At 38.5% G+C, this 20,000-nt stretch overlaps 2 protein-coding genes across 4 annotated transcripts in view; both read left to right on the forward strand.

The window, feature by feature from the left end:
• The window catches only part of HOXB3 (homeobox B3), a 68,309-nt gene extending 54,110 nt beyond the window's left edge, over positions 1 to 14,199 (forward strand). For 2 of the 3 annotated variants that reach the window (XM_056549099.1, XM_056549101.1), the window contains 3 exons: positions 2,663 to 2,723; positions 10,630 to 11,177; positions 13,363 to 14,199. In XM_056549099.1, coding sequence (XP_056405074.1) covers positions 10,748 to 11,177; positions 13,363 to 14,102 — 1,170 coding nt within the window. In that variant the 5' untranslated portion in view covers positions 2,663 to 2,723; positions 10,630 to 10,747 and the 3' untranslated portion in view covers positions 14,103 to 14,199. Of the gene's footprint in view, positions 1 to 2,662; positions 2,724 to 7,488; positions 7,809 to 10,629; positions 11,178 to 13,362 lie in introns of those variants that run through there. The other variant, XM_056549100.1, reaches the window with a different exon arrangement.
• A 3,940-nt stretch (positions 14,200 to 18,139) lies between these two features.
• The window catches only part of HOXB2 (homeobox B2), a 4,040-nt gene continuing 2,179 nt past the window's right edge, over positions 18,140 to 20,000 (forward strand). Inside the window, exons 1-2 of the mRNA XM_056547805.1 lie at positions 18,140 to 18,711; positions 19,229 to 19,789. Of these exons, the coding sequence (XP_056403780.1) occupies positions 19,426 to 19,789 (364 nt within the window). The 5' untranslated portion in view covers positions 18,140 to 18,711; positions 19,229 to 19,425. The remainder of the gene's footprint in view (positions 18,712 to 19,228; positions 19,790 to 20,000) is intronic.

A 20,000-nucleotide genomic window follows, 5' to 3' on the forward strand; every position in this document is an offset into this window, starting at 1 on the left:
GGCTGTCCGGGCATGCTGGGAGTTGTAGTTTTGCAACAGCTGGAGGCACCCTGGTTGGGGAACACCGATCTAAGTGTTCCTCCTTCAGTATCGATCCTACAATTGTGCAGCCTCTTTCCAGGCTCGGAAATGATCCAGTTTTGGCTGTTCGGGCTTTCTGGGAGTTGTAGTTTTGCAACAGCTGGAGGCACCCTGGTTGGGAAACACTTATCTAAGGGTTCCTCCTGTATACATGGATGATAAGCTTCGGTATCGATCTAATACAATTGTGCAGCCTCCTCCCAGACTTGGAAATAATCTAGTTTTGGCTGTCCAAGCATGCTGAGAGTTGTAGTTTTGCAACAGCTGGGGGCATCCTGGTTGGGAAACACTGATCTAAGTGTTCCTCCAGTATATATGGATGCTAAGCTTCGGTATCGATCTAATACAATTGTGAAGCCTTCTCCCAAGCTCGGAAATGATACAGTTTTGGCTGTCCAGGCATGCTGGGAGTTGTATTTTTGCAACAGCTGGAGGCACCCTGGTTGGGAAACACTGATCTAAGTGTTCCTCCTTCGGTATCCATCCTACAATTGTACAGCCTCCTCCCAGGCTCGAAAATAATCCAGTTTTGGCTGTCCAGGCATACTGGGAGTTGTAGATTTGCAACAGCTGGAGGCACCCTGGTTTGGAAACACTGATCTAAGTGTTCCTCCTTAGGTATCCATCCTACAATTGTGCAGCCTCCTCCCAGGCTCGTAAATCATCCAATTTTGGCTATCCAGGCATGATGGTAGTAGTAATTTAATTTTGCAACAGCTGGAGGCACCCTAGTTGGGAAACACTGATCTAAGTGTTCCTCCTGTATACATGGATGATAAGCTTCAGTATCGATCTTACAATTGTGCAGCCTCCTCCCAGGCTCGGAAATGATCCAGATTTTTCTGTCCAGGCATGCTAGGAGTAGTAATTTAATTTTGCAACAGCTGGAGGCCCCCTAGTTGGGAAACACAGATCTAGTGTTCCTCCTGTATACATGGATGATAAGCTTCAGTATCGATCTAATACAATTGTGCAGCCTCCTCCCAGGCTCGGAAATGATCCAGTTTATTCTTAATAATAACTTTTTCCTTCAGTCTAGCGGGGAAATGAATAATGAACTGGCAGTGATGCGTTCTGGAGCCTAATGCCAGGGCCACGTGTAATGGAGAATATATAGCACCAGCCCAGGCTTTACTGTGCGGGGGTCACAGTGATTTGTGGTTTTACACACGGTATAAATGTGCGCTAATAATATTTAAAGACCAGTAACTCACAGGCTGAAGAAGCATTATACATGAGATGTGGTATATATCACAGCAGTCAGTGCCTGCCACAATGAATATATATACACCAGCACCTACCTATAATCAGAATATTATAAGGCTAATTATGTGTATAGAATGGTAGGCCCCACTTCTTGCTTTCTTATGCCCAGCTAGATTTATAGCTAGAATAGGGGCCTATTAGAAAGCATTTAATACTAAGGAGGGGGGGGGGGGCATTTATCATTGGCTTTACACCAGCGGTCTTCAAACTGTGGCCCTCCAGCTGTTGCAAAACTACAACTCCCAGCATGCCCGTTTTGCAACAGCTGGGGGCACCCTGGTTGGGAAATACTGACCTATTATCTATCTCATATCTATATATCTATCTCATATCTATCTATCTCATATCTATCTCATATCTATCTATCTATCTATCTGTCTCATATCTATCTCATATCTATCTATCTCATATCTATCTATCTATCATTTATCTATCTATTTCATATCTATCTATCTATCTATCTACCTCATATCTATCTCATATCTTTCTCATATCTATCTCATATCTATCTATTTCATATCTATCTATCTATCTCACATCTATCTATCTCATATCTATCTCATATCTATCTCATATCTATCTATCTATCTATCTATCTATCTCATATCTATCTATCTCATATCTATCTCATATCTATCTATCTCCTATCTATCTATGCATGCTGGGAATTGTAGTTTTGCAACATCTGGAGGGCCACAGTTTGAAGACCACCGCTTTACACCACTTCAATGTTCTATATGTCCCTGCAAATTTTGGCAATTGCATTTTTTTGCGCAATTTTTTTTTTTTTTGCGCAATTTTCTGTAGAACATCTTTCAAAGTTGTCTACTATTTGGTGCACTGTACCCCACTTTTTTTGCAGTGGAGCTGTATTTATTATTTGCGCAAATTAAATTTAGAAGCGTTCTTTTTTTTATGCGCAAAGCCTACTTTTTTGGCGCAAACCTGCACCACCTAATAGGACACGTACAAAAGTGTCTATGCTAGAGCACAAAGCTAGTTCTGCAGCTCACTGGTTTCTATAATTGTGCAAAATGTATCAAGTCCTGTGCACCTTTTTGGTAAATTTTGATCAACTGTGCAAACAATACACCAAGCAAACAGGGGTAAAATCTATTCTACCTTACACCAACATTAATAAATGTGTTTCAGAACTGGAGATTCACAAAAATGTCAGTATTATTAAGGGCAGGTGCTATTATTTGTCTGTATGCTACATAGGCCTTATATGCAAATGTATGTACAGTATTTACAAATACACTACTCAATGGGGTTGTTGGGGTCCCTAAATGACTGTATGTCTCTGATTCTACAGGCAGCTTCTCTTGTCCCTTATTGTTGAAGTTTCATATCTATTGGACAGGACTTTTAATCTGGTAAGTTTTTTTAATTAATTTTTTTACTTATTATGATATTAATGTGTTTTGGATTTTTTTTCTGCATATTCACAATACATGGAATGTAAATCAAATGAGGGAAATCTATAGATAATCTGGGAGTGTCAACTGGAAAATATTGGGAGAGCTAACAAATAAATACATTTAAAGGGGTATTCTAGGCAAAAACTTTTTTTTTTTTATATATATATATATATATATATATATATCAACTGGCTCCGGAAAGTTAAACAGATTTGTAAATTACTTCTATTAAAAAATCTTAATCCTTCCAATAGTTATTAGCTTCTGAAGTTTTCTGTCTAACTGCTCAATGATGATGTCACATCCCGGGAGCTGTGCATGATGGGAAAATATCCCCATAGGAACTGCACAGCTCCCGGGACGTGAGTCATCAGAAAGCAGTTAGACAGAAAACAGCAACTCAACTTCAGAAGCTAATAACTATTGGAAGGATTAAGATTTTTTAATAGAAGTAATTTACAAATCTGTTTAGCTTTCCGGAGCCAGTTGATATATATATATATATATATATATATATATATATATATATATATATATAAAAGTTTTGGCCTGGAATACCCCTTTAAGGCCTCACTAAGCCTTTATGATAGGCCACTTTGACCCAGGATAGCCTCACTCAATATTCCATATACCAAATTATTTGCCAATAATGGTTAGTTTCACCTGACAATTAATATAGGAACAGCCCAGTCAAGTATCAAAAACTTTTTACTTATGAGGTATAATACTCAATATGAGGTGTCAGTGACTACTGATGTGAGGACTGGATTATAAGCATGGCCAATCCACAGTTTTACAACTGCTTTATTTAATTTATTTTATAATATGTATATGGGCTTTTATATGCTTTTATAGAGGATTATGGGACTTTGGTTGCTTTGTTCATAATAACATGTGATGCTCTATAGTTCATTGTGTACATAGATGTTGCCATGTTACACCAATGACTATGGATATATCACATATTGTTAATGTATATTGTTTGCTGTAAATTACTACTATAAGATATGTGAGGATAGTGTATAGATAGATGTTATACTGAACACCTATATACAACACAGGAGACCCATGGTTGCTGTGGGTTGCACCTCCACTCTTTATTGTGCTGATCCACAGTATATGAATATGTTTTTGTGATGTCTGAAAATGTTAGCTCAGGATGATACATCTACAATCCATGCTTGGAATATGTGGAATCCCACCAGTGCATGGCCTACATTCCTGTCCTGTCTAGAAGCCATACTTCAATAATATATCTCTGATTTACAGTGGTGTAAGCTTTATAGGCTCATATAAACTGTGCAGTTTAAGATTTAATGAAAATGGTTTTGGACTGCATGGAAATCTAGGCTGTATGGTGCATGAGCAGTGCCTGTGTGCAGTACATATGAAATATACAGAAGAAACACACTGCCACTGGGTATGTTATCATCTATCTATCTATCTATCTATCCCATGTGTATCTATCTATCTATCTATCTATCTATCTATCTATTTATATATTTATTTATCTCTCCATCTTATATCTATCTATCTCATATCTATCTATTTCATTTCTGTCTATCTATTTATCTATCTAATATATAAAGACACTTGCAGCACCCAAAAAGTCCATTCAAAGTGAGTTTAATCCATGATCCAGTGTTACAAAGAAAGGGCAACATTTCTTCAGCCTCTTGCTGCCATTTTCAAGCCTGGTGAGAGGCTGCAGAAACGTTGCCCTTTCTTTGTAACACTGGACCATGGATTAAACTCACTTTGAATGGACTTTTTGGGTGCTGCAAGTGTCTTTGTATATTGGATTTTGAGCCCTTCACCTAGGCTCACAACTTGCCTGCACCATTATTTTTATTTTTCTACAATTGTTTGTGCTGCTTTTCTTGGAATTATCTATCTATATTCTATCTATCTATCTATCTATCTATCTGTCTGTCTGTCTGTCTGCCTGTCTGTCTGTCTGTCTATCTATCTATCTCATATCTATCTATCTCATATCTATCTATCTATCCCATATCTATCTATCTATCTATCTATCTATCTCATATCTATCTATCTCATATCTATCTATCCCATATCTATCTATCTATCTATCTATCTATCTATCTATCTCTCTCTCTCTCTGTCTGTCTGTCTATCTATCCATCTATCTATCTTATACTCTATCTATCTATCTATCTATCTATCTATTTATCTATCTATCTATCTATCTATCTATCTATCCCATATCTATCTATCTATCTATCTATCTATCTATCTATCTATATCTATCAATCTATCTATCTATCACTCTATCTATCTCATAATCTATCTATCTATCTATCTATCTATATCTAATAAATCCAGTAGAGGAACCCATCATGGACACCTTTCTCTCTGCAGGTGATTCATTGGGTTGCCAGACCAGATATCCACAGAATAACAGGAAAGTAGAATCACAGCAGAGACAGGAATCCAGATACTTTTAAAAGAACTGCATATCTTTTATTCCACTATATAGTACTACAAGGTGCAACATTTGGCTAGATAACCTTTATCAAGTATTCCATTTATCTCCTTCTTTCTTTCCTTCCATCTTTGTACTATCTATCTATCTAATGTATCCATCCATCCAATAACTATCTATCTCATATCTGTATATATCTATCTATCCATCCATCCATCCATCTATCTATCTATCTATCTATCTATCTATCTATCTATCTATCTAATGTATCCATCCATCCAATAACTATCAATCTATCTATCTATCTCCACCTATGTATTTTTGACGTAAAAGGAGGGGTCACATTTTTTTTTTTTTTTGGGGGGGGGGGGGGGGCGGTGGTTGGTGTGTGTGGGGACTCACACTCACCTCCCTTAAGGACTCTTGTCCTGCAGGACTAATGGAAACAGTGTTCCTACTCTGGAAAAGTGCAGGAACTCCATTCCCATGCGTTCCTGCAGTATTTGAGCCCTGCTTAAAAGTATATGGATTCCTTGTGCCAAGAACTGTAATTTGCTTGTAAACTGATGTAAATTCCATGCACCCATTTATTTAAATCAAAGAGATTTTGTAGCAAGTACTTTTGTTTGTCAGTGTAAATCCTGGTGCTTTCAGTCATCTAGCCCAGCAGGAAAACAAGCAAGGGCCCCTGCTGAGCTGTGCCAGGTGGTGCACACACCTCTCCTGCCATATTGGCATCTCCACATATCCACTGCTTTAACTCTCTGTCATCCAGAGTTTCTCACTGTCATGTGGTAATGAAAGGGTAGGACTCCAGGGAGCGCTATCCAGGAATCACTGCACTCACTACAATTACAAGGAATTCTTAAATTTCTCTAAATGTGTGTATCTAGGGGAGTGTGACTTGTATATTTCGGACAACCCCTTCACTAGGCCAGCAAAACTCAGGAGCTAAGGAAATGTATCCTAAGTATGTTTTATCCTAGATCAGTGTTTCCCAAGCAGGGTGCCTCCAGCTGTTGCCAAACTACAACTCCCAGCATGCCCAGACAGCCTTCGGCTGTCTGGGCATGAATGGGAGTTGTAGTTTTGCAACAGCTGGAGGCACCCTGCTTGGGAAACAAGGCTCTATGCAGCAGAGCAGTCATTCTACATGCCACTGGCAGAAAGGGGGTTAAATCTCTCCAAGCTACTTACATTACAAATAGTATTATGCCATTTATTACCGTCTTCAGGGTATGCTGGGAGTTGTAGTTTTGCAACAGCTGGAGGCACCCTGCTTGGGAAACAAGGCTCTATGCAGCAGAGCAGTCATTCTACATGCCACTGGCAGGAAGGGGGTTAAACCTCCCCAGGCTACTTACATTACAAATAGTATTATGCCATTTATTACCGTCTTCAGGGTATGCTGGGAGTTGTAGTTTTGCAACAGCTGGAGGCACCCTGCTTGGGAAACAATGCTCTATGCAGCAGAGCAGTCATTCTACATGCCACTGGCAGGAAGGGGGTTAAACCTCCCCAAGCTACTTACATTACAAATAGTATTATGCACTTTATTACCGTCTTCAGAGTATGCTGGGAGTTGTAGTTTTACAACAGCTGGAGACCCCCTGGTTGTAAAACACTGTCCTAGATGGACGTGCCATAGCGTTAATGTCAGTGGTCAAATCCTGGGCGAAAAAAATAAAAATAAAAAAAAAGTGCAGGAACTCACCCAAGATTTTCACTCAAGGGCTGATCCAGCAGAACTCCAACGAATGGGAACGGTGTTCCTGCTTTGGAAAAAGTGCAGGAACTCAGTTCCAAACGCGTTCCTGCAGGACTTGAGCCCAGGTTAATGTGCATCATGAACTTATTTATATAATATACCTCTCGGGAGGGGAGAACACTGTTTATTAACCCCTGCCTTGCCACATGCATTCGGCAAGCGTTGCTGATTCATGCATCCCATGCCCCCCCCCCCCCCCCCAGTGGGTTAAACTGCAATGGCTGTGAAAACAACTAGAAGCCCTGGATGGAAGGAAGGAGAAAAAAAAAAAAAAAAAGAAAGGAAGCCAAAATGTAGCATAGGTGAGTTCAAGTGGTCCATTAGCATAGACTGGCACCTTAAGTGATCAGGAGAAGAGGAAAGCTGGAGCTTCCTCCAAGACTAGGCCTCTGTCCACGTCTGTAATTAGCATAATCCCCGGCGGTGACGCTGTGTTCGGAGCATTAGCAGCCGATGACACTTGTGGTGTAAAAAAAAAAGCAAATGGTGATTTTTTTTTGGGTGTAATTATCTGGTCGCCTTATTGCTGGCACATTGGAAGATATTGGCTGCGGATGCGGGATTTCTTGCGGCTGGAAAGGAGCTGAGGCCATTGTTATCAGGCAGAGTAGGGCGGTGTATAGGGCAGCCTTGAAGCTCCAGCTTGTCCATTGAAAGCCCTGAGATTAGCAGGATCTTCTCCCAGCTCTGCCTTCTCCAGGAGCCTCTCCCCTGCCCGTGTCCTCATGCTTCTCACCAGGCTGCCAGGGAGGACCCGCTGCCTATTGATTGCTCTGGAAGTGGATATATATGATGTCTGCTAGTGCTTTGCTCTTCAGAGTCTGCTAAGGTAAGCTGGACCCAAATAGTCTATCAGTGAATGGCGGAGTCTGTGTCCCAGTGATTTATGACCATATGACTGCAATCTCGGTTCAAGAAGAGTTCACAGCTGCCTTTAGCTCTCCCCTCCGCTCACACACTTTCCCCCATTTCTTAGCTTCTCATTAAACATCTATTTACTGCAATCTGTTTATGTGAATTATCGAAATTCCATGTAGCAAATACAGGAGCTATATTTCTGTCATAGAGACTTGTGGCCAGACATCCCCCCCATCAAGGTGCGCCTATTGTCTTATGCTTTGTCACCCACGAAATATTCTCACCTTTTTTATTTTTTTTTATTTCTCATGGTAGTTACTTTTATTTTAATGTAATTTAACTTATTTTTTTTATCCTTGCCATCTTTAGAAGGGCGAATTTAACAAAGATGGCTTTTTTTTATTTTTTATGTATGTGTGTGCGTGTGTTTGTGCGCAATATATATATATGTATTTCAAGCATTTTAGTTTATCACCTATTTTTTTTATTTTATGTATTTATTTATTTACTTGTTATTTATTACAAGTGCAACAAAATTAGAATGCCGGTTTAAAGCTCACGTTTTATACTAAAAAAATAAACAAGGAAAAAAAAAAAAAAAAACAACACCAACAATCGTTTTCTAAGTGCCTGAGAAGATGGGGGCAGTGTCAGCTAATTGGAACAGCATAGCATTTAATATTTATTATTCAGGTAGAGAGTTTTTCTTTACCAATTCCTTGGAGTAAATAATTAAGGATTCCGACAAAGATAAATGAGCGACATTTGTGACGTGTGGAGAGATGAGGAGCAAGAAGCTGCCCAGACCCACAGAGCCACCTACCCCTCTGTATTCCTGACATTATGATGTGATTCCAAACATTTTATTATCTCACACAAAACAATTCATGTGGTCACAATATTTAGGCCTCCTGTGACAGAGCAGGGACACACTGTAAATGCTGAGTGTCTGCAAATGAAACAAAAACATGAGGCTAGATAAATACAGAAATATAGATAGATACATAAATAAATATAGATAGATACATAAATAAATAATATAAATAAAATAAATTGTTTACACGTTACTGTATTCATTTGATATTTCGTTATGCCATTATTTTTCAAGCCTTATACATACATTATTGTGTGGTGTTTTTTTTTGTTTTTTTTGTTTTTTTTTAGCTATAAGGAAACATTATGTGTTGTTACCTTCATTGTTTAGTCTTGGTTACAGGAGTGTTTGTTGGGCTAGATTATTTACAAATAAACCTTGCAAGATGGGGAATGCAAGCTAAAATATTTGGAGCACAAAGAGAGTGTTTTTGTGTGTGTGTATGTGTGTGTGTTTTTTTTTTGTGTGTGTGTGTGTTTTTTTTTTCTTTTTTTTTGTGTGCTGGTAAGGAATAAGGAATAAAAGGAATTGTGGAGCTGTTTGAGGTCTCCCGGCTGCTCGATTGACCCTCATACATCATAGCACTGGGCTCAGGACAGCAGCTATTATCCTGGATTCTTCTGCTATAGATGAACGCTCCGGGCACAGGCAGCATTGCCAGTTTTTCTGGTTTAAAGAGTTTTATTTGCCAAACTGAAAACGAAAAGATAAAGAGACAAGGAGACTTTAAATGTTTATTATGCATGATTTCAGAATGGATCTCCTAGGTAAGCCTCAGTGTTGTAGAGTGGAAGGTTTATTTTTCAGCTCTGGTGCATGTTTCTTTTTAAATGAAACAATGGGTTTTTGCTGCTCTTTGGAATTTAAGATGATGCAGATATAAATATTGTCTTTCATGTCATTGAGGAGTATCTTTTAAAGCCAGCGGTCTTCAAACTGTGGCCCTCCAGCTGTTGCAAAACTACAACTCCCAGCATGCTCCGACAGCCTTCGGCTGTCTGGGCATGCTGGGAGTTGTAGTTTAGCAACAGCTGGAGGCACCCTGCTTGGGAAAGAAGGCTCTATGCAGCAGAGCGGTCATTCTACTTGCCACTGCCAGGAAAGGGGGTTAAACCTCCCCAAACTACTTACATTCTTACATTACAAATAGTCTGGGCATGCTGGGAGTTGTAGTTTTGCAACAGCTGGAGGCACCCTGCTTGGGAAACAAGGCTCTATGGAGCAGAGCAGTCATTCTACATGCCACTGTCAGGAAGGAGGGTTAAACCTCTCCAAACTACTAACATTCTTACACTACAAATAGTCTGGGCATGCTGGGAGTTGTAGTTTTGCAACAGCTGGAGGCACCCTGCTTGGGAAACAAGGCTCTATGCAGAATTGGAATTGGAATTGTAGTAAAAGTGTAGTAAAAAAAAATATCACACAATTTACAAGTTTATTCAGGATATATATATATATATATATATATATATATATATATATATATATATATATATCTGGGATGGCTTAAAACAGTGGTCTTCAAACTGTGGCCCTCCAGATGTTGCAAAACTACAATTCCAATTCTAATGCTGCATAGAGCCTTGTTTCCCAAGCAACTTGCCTCCAGCTGTTGAAAAACTACAACTCCCAACATCTGGAGGGCCACAGTTTGAAGACCACTGTTTTAAGCCATTATATATATATATATATATATATATATCCTGAATAAACTTGTCAATTGTGATTGTAAATATTTTTATTTTTTTACTAATGTGCCAATACTGATCTAAATCACGCAAGAAATAATTCTAATAATTATAATATTTGCATAATATTGCCGTGATATAAATATTGTCATGTTTCTGAGAAATGGTTTGCAATCCTCCCCTAACAGATAGACATTATAAATGTTTGCATTGTGTTTTTGTTCTCCCAGGTTGCCTTCAACAAACACAAGGGATATCCGTGCCAGGTAACTGCGGGGTGCCAATGTTATTCTGTAAGGGTGGGGACACCCTCCGAGTAGGTGACAACACGTTTTGGGGATCCAGGAGATGCAGAAAGCATCCTACTATGACAACCCCACTCTCTTTGGAGGCTACTCGTACCAGGCAGCCGGTCTGGGTTATGAAGGGCCACAGCAATCTTTTGCAACATCCCACCTCGACAATGATTTCCAGCGTTCATCTTGTTCCTTGCAATCCCTGGGACACAATGGCCCATTGGCCAAACCTAAAAACATAAATGGAAGCTGCATGAGACCCAACCTGGCACCTGAACACCACCAGGCCTCTTCTCTGTCCCCACAACCTAATGCCACTACAACTCCCAGCAACACCAGCAGCAGCAGCAGTGTCCAGCCTGGAGCCAAGTCCTCATCGGTAAAAACACAGGTCCCTTCCAATACAACCAGCAAACAGATCTTCCCATGGATGAAGGAGTCCAGGCAAAACTCCAAGCAAAAATCCAGCCCCCCTGTCACAGGTACTAAAGCCACCATACAAACATAGAGTCAGCATGCCCTGTCTGTTTACTAGGCACTACCATGTCATCCATTGGTGTTTGGGAGCAGCCATTTTGTTTCAGTATACTATAGTGTTCCTCAATGGGATTGGTGACAGAAAGTTCAAAAAAATGCTTGCACCAGCACCCCCCCCCCTTTTTCATGATCACTGAAATTTACTGAACACTGGAATCCTTTTTTTCAAGAATTTCCAGTTCTATGAACCTCTGTAAACACTGATATTTGTAAATGCAACATCATTCTCTGTAGTCAGTGTTCCCCCAACCAGGGTGCCTAGTGCTGTTGCAAAACCATAAATCCCAGCATGCCATTGGCTTTCCAGGCATGCTGGGAGTTGCAGTTTTGGAACAGCTGGAGGAACACTGCTTGGAAGCCACTGCTTTAAGTAACACACTTTTGGTATCATAGTAAGTCAGTGTCCACCTTTATACCAGACAAGAGTTTTAATATGACTATTTTTTAATTATTACTATGATTAGTGCAGCAGTTTCCTTTGTTAGGGATTCTCCAACCAGTGTGCCTCCAGCTGTTGCAAAACTACAACTCAGCATTCACGGACATGCTAAAGGCACACTGGGTGGAGAAACACTGCTTTAAGTAAAATTAACTCTTGGTTTCATAGTCAGTGACTATCCCTATACCAGAAGAGTTTTTAATTACTAATTATTATTATTATCATCATAGTGGCGACTATGTATAATTTTTCTATTTCCCTGACTATATTGACTTTATCTACAAATAAAAATAATAATAATATTATTATTATTATTACTATTATTATTGTGGCTATTATGTATTATTTTTCTATTTCCCTGAATATATTAACTTCATCTAAAAATTATTATTATTATGTATTAAATTTCTATTTCCCTGAATATATTGACTTTATCTATAAATTATTATTATTATTATTGTGGCTATTATGTATTATTTTTCTATTTCCCTTAATATATTGACTTTATCTACAAATTATTATTATTATTATTATTATTATTGTGGCTATTATGTATTATTTTTCTATTTCCCTGAATATATTGACATTATCTACAAATTATTATTGCGGCTATTTTCTATTATTTTTCTATTTCCCTGAATATATTGACTTTATCTACAAATAATAATAATAATAATAATAATAATAATAATCATAATAGTATATTTTTTTAGGATTATTCCTATTATTATTGTGGCTATTATGTAAAATTTTCCTATTTCCCTGAATATATTGACTTTATCTACAAATAATAATAATAATAGTATTTTTATTATGATTATTATTATTATTTTTTTAAATATGTCCACAGTTCAGTATTTTTATATTATTCCTATTATTATTGTGGCTATTATGTATTATTTTTCCATTTCCCTGAATATATTAACTTTATCTACAAATAATAATAATAATAATAGTATTTTTATTATGATTATTATTCCTATTATTATTGTGGCTATTACGTATTATTTTTCCATTTCCCTGAATATCTTAACTTTATCTACAAATCATTATTATTTAGAAATGTAAACACTAGATAGATAAAGTTTTATTGTGCACTACAATCCTATTGTCTGTCCATGGTATACAGTCCAGTGGTCTCCAACCTGCGGACCTGCAGATGTTGCAAAACTACAACTCCCAGCATGCCCGGACAGCCGAAGGCTGTCCGGGCATGCTGGGAGTTGTAGTTTTGCAACATCTGCAGGTCCGCAGGTTGGAGACCACTGTTATAGATACTAGATAAAGGCAGCAAGTGCATTTAGTCAGTTCTAAACGACAGTGTTTCCCATCCAGGATGCTGGGAGTTGTAATTTTGCAACATCTGGAGGTCCGCAGGTTAAAGACCACTGACAGGAAAATGTGATGCTCGGTACCTGAGGCTGTTTTCTGTGTGAGGGAATCATAATAATAATAATAAATATTTCAATCGTAGATTAAGGTCATAATGCAAGTGCCTACACAGCTTGATCAAATCTCCATAAAGCAGGGCAGCTTTGGGGGGGGTGAAGAGCTCTTAATAAATGCCAGGCTTATGAAGAGCAGACTAATGTAGGAAAGGCCAGGTCTGGGCAAAGCATGTGTAGAGAATTTATTATGGAATGATGCTTTCAATTTCTGAGTGTAGTAATTATCTTTTATTTCATTTGAAGCGACAGAGAGCTGCAGTGGTGACAGGAGCCCCCCGGGTTCCTCTGCTTCGAAGAGAGCGCGGACGGCCTACACCAGTGCGCAGCTTGTGGAGCTGGAGAAGGAGTTCCACTTTAATCGCTACCTGTGCAGACCCAGGAGGGTGGAAATGGCCAATCTGCTGAACCTCAGCGAGAGGCAAATCAAGATCTGGTTCCAGAATCGCAGAATGAAGTATAAGAAGGACCAAAAGGTAAAAGGGATGTCATCATCCTCAGGAGGACCCTCACCAACTAGCACTCCACCTCTGAGCATGCAATCCTCTGCAGGCTTCCTGGGATCCATGCACTCAATGACTGCAAATTTTGAGGCCCCTTCCCCACCTCCCTTTAATAACAAACCCCACCAAAATGCCTACTACCAGACCCCAGCAAAAGGTTGCCCTTCCCAACAAAAGTATGGAAACACAGAGTATGACCACCATGGCTTACAAGGAAATGGAGCCAACTATGTCTCTCCTAGTATGCAGGGGAGCCCAGTGTATGTTGGGGGGAACTATGTGGATTCTGTGCCAGCACAAGGCCCTTCTATGTATGGTCTTAACCACCTTGCACACCAGCCCACTAACATGGACTATAGTGGCACCCCTTCCATGCCAACCAACCAGCACCATGCACCTTGTGAACCCCACCCAACTTACACAGAGCTCTCATCGCATCATCAGGGAAGGATCCAGGAAGCCCCAAAACTGACCCATTTGTGATTGAATTATGACATATTTTTGACTGTAGGGGGCGCTCAGAGAAGGCACTGCCTAGGGATCAACAAGAAGCATTTGTGCTGATCTGTTATTGCTGTCTTTCTTTTTTTTTTTTTTTTGTTTTTTTTTTTATATATATATTATTATAATTTTTTTTTACATTCTGGATATTACAGGGTTCTAATATGCACTGTAATTTAACCACAATCTCATCAATACAAGTGCTTCTGAAGGCTGTGTTCTTGCTTGTTGGGAACTACTTGTACTAGTAGTATGTTATATGGAATAACATTGGCTCAGATGTTGGGTAATTGTTATTCCATCCTGCTAGTAGCCCACTAGTAGCCCATAACAAAAAAGAAATCATAAAACCCACCTGGTCAAGCCACAGGCTTGGAGAGGCTACCTGGAACGTTTTGTAAAAGAAAACACAACTTATAGCTGATGACATGTTTATTGTTCTGTACATTCAAGTAACAGGAGGAATATTGCTTTGTAGTGTGTAGGAACCTAGGCCTTAAGATCAAAAGAACAATGTACTATCTAGATCGGTGGTCTTCAACCTGCGGACCTCCAGATGTTTCAAAACTACAACTCCCAGCATGCCCGGACAGCCGAAGGCTGTCCGGGCATGCTGGGAGTTGTAGTTTTGCACAGGGGTCAAGTCCTAGGAGAAAAAAAAAAGTGCAGGAACTCACCCAAGATTTCCACTCAAAAGCTGGTCCTGCAGAACTCCTGCTAATGGGAACATTGGGGGACATGTATCAATAATGGTGTAGCAATGTGTGATTTTCTGTATGTTTTTTTTTTTGCGTCAAATGGAGCATATTTGCGCCAAAATTATCAATTGTCGTAGGCAAGTTTGTAATTTTGGCACAAATGTAGCCCTACAAAAGGCGCAGACCCCAGAATTCCAGGCAGTAAATCTGACTTTGGGGCATTCTATTGTTGCAGCTATTTTCTACATGAAGGTATTTGCGCCTAAACTTGCGCCAAATCGAAAAGTCGCAATGAATGAATCCCAGACCAAAGAATGATTGTAACTGAAATCACGACTAACAAAGTGAAATCAGTGATTTTGTTCTAAACCATTTGACGCAATTGTTTGTCGCAAAAAGTGACATAAAAGGAAATTTGAGACAAATCACAGTAAAAAAAAAAAAACAGGGTAAAATCCTTCATACATACCCCCCCCCCCCTCCCCCCCCAGTGTTCCTACTGTGAAAAAAAAGTGCAGGAACTCAGTTCCTGCAGGACTTGAGCCCTGGTTTTGCAACATCTGGAGGTGCGCAGGTTGAAGACCACTGATCTAGATCATTGATTTTTTTTGTGTCAGTTCTGTTGTAATGGGTTCCAAAAAAAAATAAAAAAAAATTCCAATAATCGTAGGCCTTTTCCTGAAGGCCATAAATAATACTTTGGTCTTATCGTGAATACAGGGTATATAGTATACTATACTATACTAGGAGATGTCTGTGGATTCTGCTCAGTGTTTGCTCAGCTATCTGTGTGGACATCTCACTTGCACTTCCAGTTTACAAGGGTGGGAGCAGCTCATTCAATCCTGGAGATTTGGGTGATTCTACGGTACAAATATTTATTAATGCTGCTTATGGAATCCGTTGAAACAATTATTTTTTTTCCTCATTTTTGTATTATTTATCCAGCATATTATTAACGTATTTATGAAATTTAAGAAGGGGGAAAAAAAAAAATGTACTTTTTGTATTTTCTTGTTCTAAAGGTTGTGTTTTCCCTGTCATTGTAAAATATTGCCTATTTAATTCTAGTATTTTAGAGAGATGTTAGTTTGTTTTCTTGTACTAATGGGTAATGTAACTACTCCTACTGGAGGCATGGGAAGACTCGTCCAGCTGTTATTGTCTAGCCATGAATAGGGAGGCTGCACAAACCCTCTGGTGGAGAACTCTTTGTTCCTTGTAGGTCATTTTATTTGCAAAAAAAATAAATAAATAAAAATGTCTGTTAGAAAAAAAAAAATAATAATCCTGGAATAAACTTTGTGTTATAAAAATCTGCTTCATGTATCAGTTATAGTTCAATTCCTGGGACAGACTGGGGACAGTTACCAGACACCCTGTTGTGGATTCTGTATATAGTTCGATGTAGGAATGTTAATATTTGCTCTTAATTATTAGGCTGCTTGTGTGGAATCCTCGCAGGTTGGGTTGTTTGTTGAATGTTGAGTGAAAGTATATGAAAAAGTACAGGCCCCTGTCTCCTGGTGAAATTCATTACAAAGAATACACTGGAATACAACTCTGTGTGTGTGGGTGTGGGTTTCTTTGTTTTTCGGGGGGGGGGGTTAAAACTGAAAAAAAAAAAAATATATATATATATATATATAAAACTCTGAAAACAATATATATATAAATATATATATATCTATATATATATATATATATATATATTTATTTATATATATAGATATATATATATATATATATATATATATATATATATATTTGCTGATGCATGAAATAATGAGAAAAAAAAACATTAGAAAGTGAATAAGTGATATTTATTCTTTATTCTCAAGATTGTTTCCCTGATACACGTAAAATATTAATCGTATGTATGTTTCATAAATTGGTCGTGCCTGCTTGTCCTAGTGGTAGAAAAATAAGAATAATAGTAACCATGATCATACCATTCATTCATTAATTCATTCAAATATGATGAAATGAATGCATTATATAGTCTGGAGATCTGTGGGAACAATGCAGAGGATAAACTATAGCAACGAAAAGATAATACTGCAGAACAGAAACATAGGTCATAATAATAATAATAATAATAATAATAATAATAATTGTATCACATTGTATAAAGGAGAGAATGAGCGATACTGAGGAGTCCAGCTGTAGAGAAAGAGAACCAGAGGGGTTAATACGAGCAGGAGTGTGTAAATATGGGGTCTATAGGGTTAAACCTTCACACTGAAAAATGGACAGATGCCTGTAGAAGAGAACAGGCATTGAGACAACTATTCAGTGCAAATGGAAAATAAAATAAAAATAAAAACAACAAAAAACAAAACTGGTGTATAGACTGTGTATATACTGTGTATATACTGGTGTATAAAGCTGTATAGACAAAATGTCTCGTTTGCACCCCCAAATCTCTATTGTTGCACAGTCTATGGATCTTTCCCCCAGCAGCAGATATATATATATATATTTTGCCTCCTTTTGCTTCAATCCTCATTACATTTGTGTCAGATGTGATTCCCAACCAGTTCAGACACACAGCAGTCGGTACATTAAATTACACTTATTTGCTCCTGGCTGTTATAGAAGAACATAAAGTCCAGCTCGGTTTAGAATGTATCAGTGAATCCCAAAATAAAACGTACCGACTCCTTCCTTGTGATCAGACTGTACAATGGGACGGACGCCATGTTTATCTGCAAGGAAAATGGCGATTCGTTGAGGATGAGAGGGAACAGATGAAAGGCATTGTGTCCAGTCCTTCACAATACTCCCATACACTATGAAATGTGGAATCCATGAAAGGAAACATCAGACACAGTTGACATTGAAAATTTACAATTTTAAGGAACTGTAGAAAAAAACACATTCTCATATTTAAAGATGAATCTGTGTGTGTATATTCCGCCTTGCATGCAAACATCATATAAAAAAATAGGTATAAAAAACATCATATAAAACACACATCACATAAAACACGTATAAAAAAACATCATATAAAACACGTAAAAAAACCATTATATAAAACACGTATAAAAAACACATCATATAAAACACGTATAAAAAAAACATCATATAAATCACGTGTAAAAAACATCATATAAAACACTTATAAAAAACCATCATATAAAACACGTGTAAAAAACATCATATAAAACACGTATAAAAAAACACATCATATAAAACAGGTATAACAAAAACATTATATAAAACACGTATACGAAATTGCAACATATATATATATATATATATATATATATATATATATATATATATATATATATTCTTAGCTTACATTACTGTGTAGCACCAGATGGAACATACCTGTAGGACACATCATGCACACCCTTCACCCTTCCCCCAAAACAAAAAACAAAAAGACAAAAAAACAAAAACAAAACAAAACCACATAATATTTTCCTCTGGATCCTGTTATGATACAAACGCAGCAGATCTGGCTTCAGTGTGGAAATGAATGCACCGGTTTCTGTTTTCCATTCTCTACTCTGGAATATATAAAAAAAAAAAAGGAAAATAATTTAGGAATTATTTAAAAAAAGAAAAGAAAAAGTCCCACAACCTTCCACAAGTTAAGGGAGATAAGGCCCTGAGTGGTGGCTATGTGCTCCTCTTTATGGCCACTCCATCCACACTGAGCCTGCCCAGGATTCTTCCAGATCTTACACCCACCACCCACACAGATTTTTCAGTAACAAAAGTTTCCATGCTACGACCAAAAATCCCCCTTGTCACCAAGCTGCTCGGAGCCTCAGAGTTTTTTTTTTTTTTTCCTGCAGATTTTCAGCCTTCTTGGGGTTTGTGCCTCGGTTTCCTGATGAGATTTTTTGCTTTGGGTTTTCTGGATGTTTCCCATGTCCGTGGTAAGAAAAGGAGGAATTCTTGGCTGACACTGCCCTCATACTGGAGATTGATCACCTTCTCTTGGCTCAGGAATCTGGGGCTCTCCAGCCTCTTGCTTGGGATTTACTTCTCAGACTTACTAAGTGTTTCTCACTTTGTCTTGTATATTTCACACACAGTCTGTACTGCAGTATACAGCTTCTTCTCTGCTGGCAGGTTTTTTTATTTATTTTATTTTTTTCTTTCTTTCTTTTTTTAATCCTAAACCTGATGAGAAACAATGTCTCTTCTCTTTCTGTCTCCATCCAGCTGGCTACATTCCTGATGCCCTTCTTCTTCTGTAAACACCTCCATACCTTCCCCCCTTTCATGATACCTATATTTTGCCAAATAATAGATGCAGAATACATACAGCAGTTTTGGGAACCCCCCCAACCCCCCCCCCCCCTCACCCACACACATTTGGAGGAATTAATTCACAGTGATAATGCACTCGATTTTTTTTCTCCCTCTCTCTCTCTCTCTCTCTCTTTCCAGCAGGCCTTACGTCCCATTGGTCAGTTTCAGTCACGTGACCAGGAATTGGCTGTATGTCGCCCCCAGTCTCCAGTTTTAATACAGCAGGGTCCCCCCTACGTCTGATTTATCAACAATATACAATAATAGGGCCTTTGGATTATTAGGACCCCAATATTTGCTCTCCCACCACCCCCCTAGGCTGGCCAGGGGAAGCCATGAATTTTGAATTTGAGAGGGAGATCGGATTTATAAACAGCCAGCCTTCGCTTGCAGAGTGTCTGACCTCCTTCCCCGCTGTCCTGGAGACATTTCAAACTTCATCAATCAAGGACTCGACATTAATTCCTCCTCCTTTTGAACAAACAATCCCAAGCCTGAATCCGGGATCCGGCAGCCAGCCCAGGACCAAGAGCCAGAAACGCGTAGATCATGGCCTGGCCCAACAGCCCGTGCACCAGCCTGGCCATTTGGCTACAGAATTCCCCTGGATGAAAGAAAAGAAATCAGGGAAGAAAAGCAACCAAGGATCCCCTCAAGCCTCCCTGTCTGCACCCGAGTCTGTAGGAGGCTCCCCAGCAGGTCTGTCTATTTGGGAGAGAAGGGTATTAATCATTTATTTATTTATTGTTTATCTTATTATTATTATTATTATTATTATTGTTATATATATATATATATATATATATATATATATATATATATATATATATATAGAGTAAATTTGAGTAGCCCTATTAGTCCAGTGATGCAGATGCAAATAAAAAAAAATCAAGATACTGCAACATTGTTT

The sequence above is a fragment of the Hyla sarda genome, chromosome 12 (genome assembly GCF_029499605.1).
Source record: "Hyla sarda isolate aHylSar1 chromosome 12, aHylSar1.hap1, whole genome shotgun sequence".
NCBI lineage: Eukaryota > Metazoa > Chordata > Amphibia > Anura > Hylidae > Hyla > Hyla sarda.